Source organism: Trichechus manatus, unplaced genomic scaffold, assembly GCF_000243295.1.
Source record: "Trichechus manatus latirostris isolate Lorelei unplaced genomic scaffold, TriManLat1.0 scaffold00057, whole genome shotgun sequence".
In the NCBI taxonomy this organism is placed as follows: domain Eukaryota; kingdom Metazoa; phylum Chordata; class Mammalia; order Sirenia; family Trichechidae; genus Trichechus; species Trichechus manatus.
In genome coordinates, this window is record NW_004443993.1 from 757962 (window position 1) to 767275 (window position 9314).

At 53.1% G+C, this 9314-nt stretch overlaps 2 protein-coding genes across 2 annotated transcripts in view; both read left to right on the forward strand.

The window, feature by feature from the left end:
* The window catches only part of LOC101362033 (lysosomal alpha-mannosidase-like), a 63965-nt gene extending 61950 nt beyond the window's left edge, over positions 1-2015 (forward strand). The window contains exon 28 of the mRNA XM_012556082.2: positions 1619-2015. Within this exon, the coding sequence (XP_012411536.1) occupies positions 1619-2015 (397 nt within the window). The remainder of the gene's footprint in view (positions 1-1618) is intronic.
* On the forward strand, positions 1621-5735 carry ACP5 (acid phosphatase 5, tartrate resistant). The gene is made up of 6 exons (XM_004378311.2): positions 1621-1683; positions 3102-3188; positions 3478-3744; positions 3963-4090; positions 4221-4566; positions 5162-5735. Exons 3-6 carry the CDS (start codon positions 3478-3480, stop codon positions 5402-5404), a joined length of 984 nt encoding a protein of 327 aa, XP_004378368.1. The 5' UTR covers positions 1621-1683; positions 3102-3188; the 3' UTR covers positions 5405-5735.
* The last annotated feature ends 3579 nt before the right edge of the window (positions 5736-9314 follow it).

A 9314-nucleotide genomic window follows, 5' to 3' on the forward strand; every position in this document is an offset into this window, starting at 1 on the left:
GCCCTTGAATTGTGGTGTTAGCAAAGAATATTGAATATACCATGGACTGCCAAAAGAACGAACAAATCTGTCTTGGAAGAAGTACAACCAGAATGCCCTTTAGAAGTGAGGATGACGAGACTACGTCTTACATACTTTGGACATGTTGTCAGGAGGGATCAGTCCCTGGAGAAGGACATCCTGCTTGGTAAAGTAGAGGGTCAGTGAAAAAGAGGAAGACACTCAGCGAGATGGATTGAAACAGTGGCTCCAACAATGGGCTCAAGCATAACAACGATTGTGAGCATGGCACAGGACCAGGCAATGTTTTCGTTCTGTAGTACATAGGGTCACTATGAGTCGGAACCAACTCGATGGCACCTAACAACAACAACACCTTGTTATTGGAGTCCTGGTAGCCACGGCTGGTAGTTCAAATACACCAGCTACTCCTTGGAAACCCTATGGGGCAGTTCTACTCTGTCCTGTAGGGTCACTATAGGGTCACGATGAGTCAGACTTGACAGCAATAGGTTTGGTTTTTGGGTTTTTTTTTTACCTCACTATTAACACAACTCCAGATTATATTTCTATTTCATGCATTTTTCCACCAACATCCTTTTTCTGGCCCAGGACATTGCACTTGCTCCTCACGCCTCCTCACCCGTTGTTGTCAAATCAATTCTGACTCATATCGACCCCAAAGGGTTAGTAGAACTGCCCCATAGCGTTTCCAAGGCTGTAATCTTTATGGTGGCACAGTGGCTAAGAGCTCCGCTGCTAACCAAAAGGTCGGCAATTGGAATCCACCAGCCGCCTTTGAAAACCCTGTGGGGCAATTCTACTCTGTCCTACAGTGTCGCTATGAGTCGGAATAGACTCGATGGCAATGGGTTTGGTTTTGGTTTTGGGATTTTTATGGAAGCAAACTGCCACATCTTTATCCCACGGAGGGGGTGGTGGGTTAGCAGCTGAGCACTTAACCACTGCGCCACCAGGGCTCCTTTCATGCCTCCAATAGTGTACTCCTATCTGTGACCTTTCCCTGTTTTTCATGATCCCTTTGGAAGAGTACTGGTCAGGTATTTTGTAGAATATCCCTCGATTTGGGTTTGTCTGGTGTTTTTCTCATGATTACACTGGGGTTAGGGGTTGTCGGGAGGAAGAGCACAGAAATGAGGTGCCCTCCTCATCACAGGGCCACGTGATGCCCACATGACATCCCTAGTGATAGGGACCTTAAACATTTGGTTAAGGTGGTGTCTGCCAGGTGTCTCCACTTAGTTATTATTATTATTATTTTGCCTTTCCACTGAGCCCACACTCAAATGCTGGAAAGGGGAGTATCTACTTGCATTATTTGGCCTTCTCCTGATAGAAGATTCTGACCCTTCTCCCCTAACACCCATTTTAAACACCAGGAAACTGAGGTTGAAGACAGACTTCCTTACTAGAGCCCGGCCCAGGGGGAGGCCTCACTCAGCACTGTGACCCGGGGCTGTGGGCCCCGAGTGTGGAAGGCAGGGGGCGACTCGCGGCTGACTTAAGAAGGGAGGCCTAATCGGGTCCCCAGCTGCCCTCCCCGGCCCAACACGTCCGTCTGGGCTGCCCTCTTGGGTTCGTTATCCCCATTTTACAGATTAAAAACCCTGTGGCTGGGAGGCGGCGGCGGGGAAGGATTCCAGGGTGCGGCCTGCCAGGCAGGTAGGAAGTGCTGGGCCCGGGCCGCAGGGCGGGCTCCTGGGGGCGGGGAGGCAGAGTACCGAGTGGCCCGGCTCTCCCGGGCCCGTGGGCAGGGCGGGCCGGCTGCCTCCTCCTTAAAGCCGGGCAGCCCAGACGCGAGCGTCCCACGCCCGTGCGTCGCTTCGGCAAGTTGGCTCCGGCGAGAGCGACCGGCCCGGCCCGCAGCCCAGCCGCCCTTAGGTGAGGCCGGCCGACGGGGTGGCGGGCGGTGTGGACCGAGACAGCAGCCCGGCAGCCCTCGTCGCCGCGCCGCGCCGCGCCTCCGGGGGAGAGGTCTCCGCCTGCCCTCTTGACCCACTTCCTTCCTTTTTGTCCCAGCCTGGGCGTGGGGGGGGGGTAGCCAGGCAAGTCTGAGCCTGTGTCCTGGTCTTAGCATGAGGAGGTCCCCTATCATCCGCCCCAAAAGGGACTGTAGGGACTCGTCGTGAGGGTGCAAGTGAAGTGCCCGGGGCTCGGAGTAAGCACTCAGCAAGTCCTCCGGAAGAGGGAGGAAGAGAGGTGACGAGCAGGTCTTTAGAGGCTGCAGGTGCAGGGGCCCCAACTGTGGGTCCTGTCCTCCTGCCCTCAGAGGCTGTGGTCACATGGAGGGCCTGCAGGCAGCTCCAGAGGGCAGAGGGGTAAAGGCTATAGTCACATGGCTTGTCACCAGCTGCCTCCTGCCTGTGTTCCTCCTTCAGGAATGGGGGAGGGTGGGACAGAGGGTGGGAACTTCCCGGAAAACTGAAGCTGTGGTTTGTTTTGCGTGTGTTGGCCGGGGCGCACTGGGACACACAGAATCGCACACTCAGATGCTGTCAAACACACATCACATCACACACCAGACACACAAGTCAGACACAGTACAGACACAACATGGCCATATACAGGCACTCGGACACAGACACACACACAACACGACTCAGGACACACACACCCCCGTCTACACAGACACCCTCACAGCCCCTCATGAGCACTCAGGCACACATCACAGAGACACACGCGGGCCTGGGGCCACGCACATCTCCACAGACACAGGACTCTCAGGCACCCTCAACAGAGACAGACAGCCCTTAGAGGACACAGACACACAAGCCGTGTCTTGGGCACACGATACAGCAGACACCGCTGCATGTGAAAGGAGGACGCACGGGGCGCCTTGGGCCCATAACACGAACAAGTTCATGGGGCAGACACAGAGGCTGTGCAGGCGTGCACAGCTGCACCCCAAGATGCCTCAGGCAGGCACGACTGCACACGTGTGCCCAGACCCCCACCCCCAAATCCCACGTGCTGTGCTGGAGAAGTCCAGTGCTCACGTGACCCATGGGGAGGGCTTCTGGAACACTCAGCGGAGAAACTGCATCATCCCCACTAACAATCCGATCCACTTCCACCTCCAGGGAATAAAGGCTCGGTGCCTGCCGTTTCTGCCTTGGAGCCCACCTGCCTGTTGGAAACCTCACTGACTGGCTTGTGCCTCCCCTAGGGTGAGTGTTGGGCAGGAGGCCCAAATCCAGCTGGGCAGGGATAAGGGAGGGCCGAGTGGGCTTGCATAAGCTCCCCTGCCCAGCCCCTCACTGGGCCCTGCCTCCCCTGACCCTCCTGGCCAGCTCTTGCTGTGGTGTCCTGGGAACTGGGGCACTGAAGTGCTCCCGCTGGGCCAGCGCTGCAGGGAGCGGTCCTCCCTCCCTCAGAGCAGGGCAGAAAGGGGGTCTCAAGGGCTTGTCGCCCGTGCTACAGCCCCAGGCCTCCAGACGCACATCTCTCCCCTCCCAGATGGACACATGGACAGCACTGCTGACCCTCGTCCTGCAAGCCTCCTTGGTGCTCCCCCTGGCAGAGAGTGCTGCCCCTGCCCTGCGCTTTGTGGCCGTGGGTGACTGGGGAGGGGTCCCCAATGCTCCGTTCTACACAGCCCGGGAAGTGGCCAGTGCCAAGGAGATTGCAAGGACTGTGCAGACCCTGGGTGCAGACTTCATCCTGTCCTTGGGGGACAACTTCTACTTTAGTGGCGTGCAGGATGTCAATGACAAGAGGTTCCAGGTATGTGCCCACTGGGTTCCTGGGGTGGCGGGGAGGGGGCAGCAGGGAGAAGCCACTTGACCTGGTGGCCCTCCTCAGGAGAGGGTGGAGGGAAGCAGACAGGGCACCTGCAGGTACCTGGAGCTCTCGGTGACCCTCATATCCCTTGCCCCTGGGAGTACCGGGTAGCTGCTTGACCCAAGGTGTGGCGGGGGGGGTGACCTTTCTGTCTCCTGCAGGAAACCTTTGAGGATGTCTTCTCTGCCCGCTCTCTTCACAACGTGCCCTGGTATGTGCTGGCCGGAAACCATGACCACCTTGGCAACGTCTCAGCACAGATTGCCTACTCCAAGATCTCCAAGCGCTGGTGAGCCTGCCCACCTCACCCCACCCAGACATGCACTCAGGTGGACAAAGAGGCCCTTTGGCCTGATCTGAGCCACCCCCAAGGCTGCTTTGCCCAAGATGTCTGCCCACAGCTTCTCTCCCCTCCACAGGAACTTCCCCAGTCCTTACTACCGCCTGCGCTTCAAGGTCCCACGGACCAATGTATCTCTGGCCATCTTCATGCTGGACACAGTGACCTTGTGTGGCAACTCAGATGATTTCCTCAGCCAGCAGCCTGAGAGGCCCCGAGACCTGATGCTGGCCCGAACCCAGCTGTCTTGGCTCAAAAAGCAGCTGGCAGCAGCCAAGGAAGACTACGTGCTGATAGCTGGCCACTATCCAGTGTGGTCCATAGCCGAACATGGGCCCACCCGCTGCCTTGTCAAGCAGCTGCAGCCACTGCTGGCCACGTACGGGGTCATTGCCTACCTCTGTGGTCACGACCACAACCTGCAGGTAAGGGGCCTGTGGGAGGGCTGGGGAGCCAGGTGAGGGGAACCAACCCCAGCCAATGTGCCACATGCTATTTGGGGCCTTCCCATGGACTCACAAATGTCAACACTTTCCCTCGAATTCTGTGCAGTCTACAGAAAAACACGCCAACGCTCCCTAAAAAAAAAAAAAAATCCGTTGCCATTGAATCGATTCCAACTCATAACAACCATATAGGACAGAGTAGAACTTCCCCATAGGGTTTCCAAGGCTGTAATCTTTACGAAAGTAGACTGCCACATCTTTTCTCCTGCAGAGCAGCTGGTGGGTCAGATCGCTGACCTTTTGGTTAGCAGCCGAGCGCTTAACCACCGCACCACCACAGCTCCTTGTCAAAGCTCCCTAAAAGCCATAATGATAGCTACCGTTTTCCAGTTGCTTACTTGGTGCTCTACCTGTGAAGTAGGAACTTCTACAGTTGGGGAAACTGAGGCACAGAAGGGTTAAGTACCTTGCCCAAGGTGACTCTCTGGTCAGAAACAGACCTAACCCTGGACCTGAGGCTGGCGGTCATGGTGGGTGAGGAGCTCCACTGAGCCCTGTGTCCTCCCGCCTGCAGTACCTTCAGGATGAGAAGGGCGTGGGCTACGTGCTGAGTGGAGCCGGGAACTTCATGGACCCCTCAAAACGGCACCAGCGCAAAGTCCCTAATGGCTACCTGCGCTTCCACTACGGGGTCGAGGACTCGCTGGGCGGCTTCGCCTACATAGAGATCAGCCCCAAGGAAATGAGCGTCACTTTCATCGAGGCTTCGGGCAAGTCCCTCTTCAAGACCAGCTTGCCCAGACGACCCAGACCCTGAGCCCCATGGGGGCCCTGCTCTGAGTCCTGAGGCAAAGGGGCCTCCCACCAGTGGGTAGGTCAGCCCTACTGGGCGCCCTCACGCACAGGCAGGCTTTTCCTCAGGTCTGTGGTGCTGGGGGCAGAGCAGGAACGAGAACCACAACTAAGGAACTGTGGTGCCATGTGGCACTGTGTCCCGGATGCCCAAGGATGTGAAAGAGGCATGGACACGTGTATGGGCCAGAGTGCTACACCTGGTGGCTGGGCTTGCGGGGCGGGGGCAGGGAGCAGAAGCTTTCTCCTGAATCAAGCCCCCTTCTGTCACTGCCATTCAATAAAAGAATCGTTGCTAAGGCCTAGCGTGTGCCCCGAGCATCTCTCCTCTCCTCGCTGGCAAGTTGTCAGCACTCCCCTCAAGTTGCTGCTCTGCGCCTCCATCTCTTAGCCCAACCCATAGCCAACTGGCCTCACATGTGGATGTGATTTTAAGTAAAAAACCAATCAGAAAGAAGAGTATAGCACAAAGCAAGTCTCCCCCCCGCCCGAGGCCAGACAGGGCAGCCCCTGGTCCGCCTCCCCAGCGGCAACCACCAGGATGGTTTTGTTTCCTTCCACGGTCAATGCTTCCAACACTAAAAACGTCTCCCTTTTTTACACAATATGCACATAGTTCTGCACTTGTTCTTCCTACTTAACCCCAACTCTTACATTGTTCGTATCAGAACATTCACTGCTGCTATCAGAACATTCATTCTTGTCAATTTAAATCTGGAATCAGTAATACATTCATGTTCCTTGTTGTTGTTAGGTGCCATTGAGTCCATTTCAACTCACAGCAACCCTACAGGACAGAGTAGAACTGCCCCATAGGGTTTCCAAGGCTATAAATCTGTACAGAAGCAGACTGCCACATCTTTCTCCCATGGAGAAGCTGGTGGGTTCAAACCGCTAACCTTTCGGTTAGCAGCTGAGTGCTTAACCACTGCACTACCAGGGCTCCTACTGAGGTATAATTGACATATTTTAAGTGTACAGTTCAATAAGCTTTGACAAATGCATGCACCCACAGACCCACCACCACAATCAAGATGTAGAACATTTCCAAAACCCCCAAAAGATCAAACTTGCCATATCTACTTGTTATGCCCTGGAGAGCTACCCGTCGGCCCTGGGGAGAGCCCTGGTGCTCCACCTGCAGCCACAGAGACCCTGCTGTTAGCCTATGCCATTGTTTATCAAACTGCTTGCCTATTAAGGGCCACCTGAATTGCTTCCAACAATTTTTGCTATCCTCAAACAATGCTGGAAGGGAAAAAGGCTCTATATTTGTTTCCTACGTTTGCAGATATGTTTGTAAAATAAACAGGATAAATTCCCAGGAGTATGGTTGCCTTTCTTTTCAGCAGCCACGGAGCTCCCGCCTGAGGTCACCAGCTCCTTGCTGGTGCCTGTTGTGATCTTTTCTAATCTTCCCCTCTTACAAACAAAGCTGCAGTAGACGTCCCTGGACCCATTGTGAGGGATCCTGCCCACAAAGGACTCTAGGAGAGATCCAGAGTACCTTCCTGGGCAAGTGACCTGGGCCGGGAAAAAACACGCCACACACCTGACTTCGTGGTAACATCATTGGAACCCATTAACTAGTACAAAAACAATACCATGCGTCAGAAATTAAACATGTTGTTTCCTGGTCCCCCTTCACAAATCCTTGCACGTAAGCACTAGGTATCTAGACCCCCCTCACACACTGCGTGCGCAGACCTCTATCGGGTGACACTCGACGTTTCACTGTCGGTCGCGAGAATCTTGACATTGACCTCTGTATGTAAGTTCCCTAACAAAGCCTTGTCTGATCAACCTAGCTTTTTCCGCCTCTTTTTTCGGAATCCAATCTGTGTCCCTCGGAGCCACTCCTGCCGCTGGTCTAGTGGGGTGAAACACCCACACTTTTGTACATCTGTGCAAGTACATACGCAGGAAAACTTCTAGAAGCAGAATGATTTCAGGGGGCCTGTTTCTTACAATAAACATTGAAAGCAGTGTGCTCACTGTGGGCTGAAAGCTGGCGGGGAGCTCAGTTCCCCTTTCAGGAGAGTTGTGTAACACTCCCCAACAGACAGCCCTAGCACAAGGCACCTCGTAGAAACTACTCTCCAGCCCTGCCGTCAACTACCACTTCAGCTGTGACAGGGCAGGGACTTGACTGTTTGGCTCCAGCTGCCAGCCCAGCTGAGTGAAATGAAATATCAACCTGGACAAAATGTAACTGAGGTTCCTTCTGGGGAGAAAGACTTGGTAGAAATGGCACCTCCTGTTTGCTACTTTATTTAAAAAAAAAAAAAAAAAAAGTTGCTGTCCAGTCAATTCCAACTCATAGTGACCCTATAGGACACAGTAGAACTGCCCCATAGGGTTTCTAAGGAGCAATCGGTGGATTTGAACTGTGAACCTTTGGTTAGCAGACAAGCTCTTAACTACCATGCCACCAGGGCTCAGTGCCATTTTACAGAGGTCAATAATGTTGAATTTGTTACAAGGTGCATGTGTTACTGTTATAATTAAACAAAACTATCTTACTAAAATGTCAGCCCTGAGTTCATTCTAGTTGTACCTTACCCAGCATTACTACCAGACAAGCTCTATGCTTAAAAAAATGCCATGAAGGCAGGGGCCAGACAAGTTCTACGCTTTAAAAAAAAGTCATAGAGCCAGGGGCCAGAATCACCCCTATTCCTCAGTGGACATTACAGAGGGAAAGCTATTGTCCCAAGGTTATGGCCAGGAAATGGCAGACCATCAATCTTAACCACTGACTCACAGGCTCAGGGCAGGCAGGGATCTGAATCAGAGGTCACCTTAGTCCAACATCCCCATTCTCAGTGGAAGGTCTCAGAGTGCAGAAAGGGGAAGTGACACATCCCAAGTCACAGGAGGAATGAATGGCAGGGAGGGGGGATTGAAACCCAGGCCCCCTTCTCCACATCAACCAAGAGCTTCTACCAAGCGCCAAGGACCAAAGCCCTGTGCCAGGCAGCTGGGGACACAAGGAGCACCAAGAGGAATAAGGCAGGATGGGCACTGTCTTAGTTATCTAGTGCTGCTATAACAGAAATACCCCAGTGAATAGCTTCAACAAACAGAAGTTTATTCTCTCACAGGCTAGTAGGCTACAAGTCTGAATTCAGGGCGTCAGTTCCAGGGAAAGGCTTTCTCTCTCTGTCGGCTCTGGAGGAAGGTCCTTGTCATCAATCTTACCCTGGTCAAGGAGCTTCTCAGCGCAGGGAGCTTCGGTCCAAAGGATGCGCTCTGCTCCTGGCACACTTTCTTGGTGGTATGAGGTCCCCCTGTCTCTCTGTTCTCTCTTTTGTATCAGAAAAGAGATTGATTCAAGATACAACCTAATCTTATAGATTGAGTCTTGCCTCTTTAACATCATAGAGGTAGGATTTACAACACATAGGAAAATCACATCAGATGACAAAATGGTGGACAATCACACAACACTGGGAATAATGGCCTAGCCAATTTGGTATACATTTTGGGGGGACATAATTCAAAACATAATAGGCACTCACCCTCAGGTGGCTTCCATTCAGCTGGGGGGGAGGACAATGCTAGCTAACCCACAGTCATTATTAGAAAGTCTTATTGAGCAACCACACCTTATTTCAACCATCACCAATATTATCACTGATAATATCATCTCCCAACTCCAGCCCTTACATTGGGTACTGAGACAGTCACCAGCAATCTCATGCAGCAAGCAGGCCATCACTGGAGATGCAGGTCACACCCACCTCCTAAACAGCAGCCAAGGCCAAGAAGTGTGAATAAGGAGACTCTCAACATGGATGAGTCTCAAACATAACATGCTGGGTTTATATGACTTCCATTTATATGACTTTCTGAAAAATACAAAGCAATAGGAA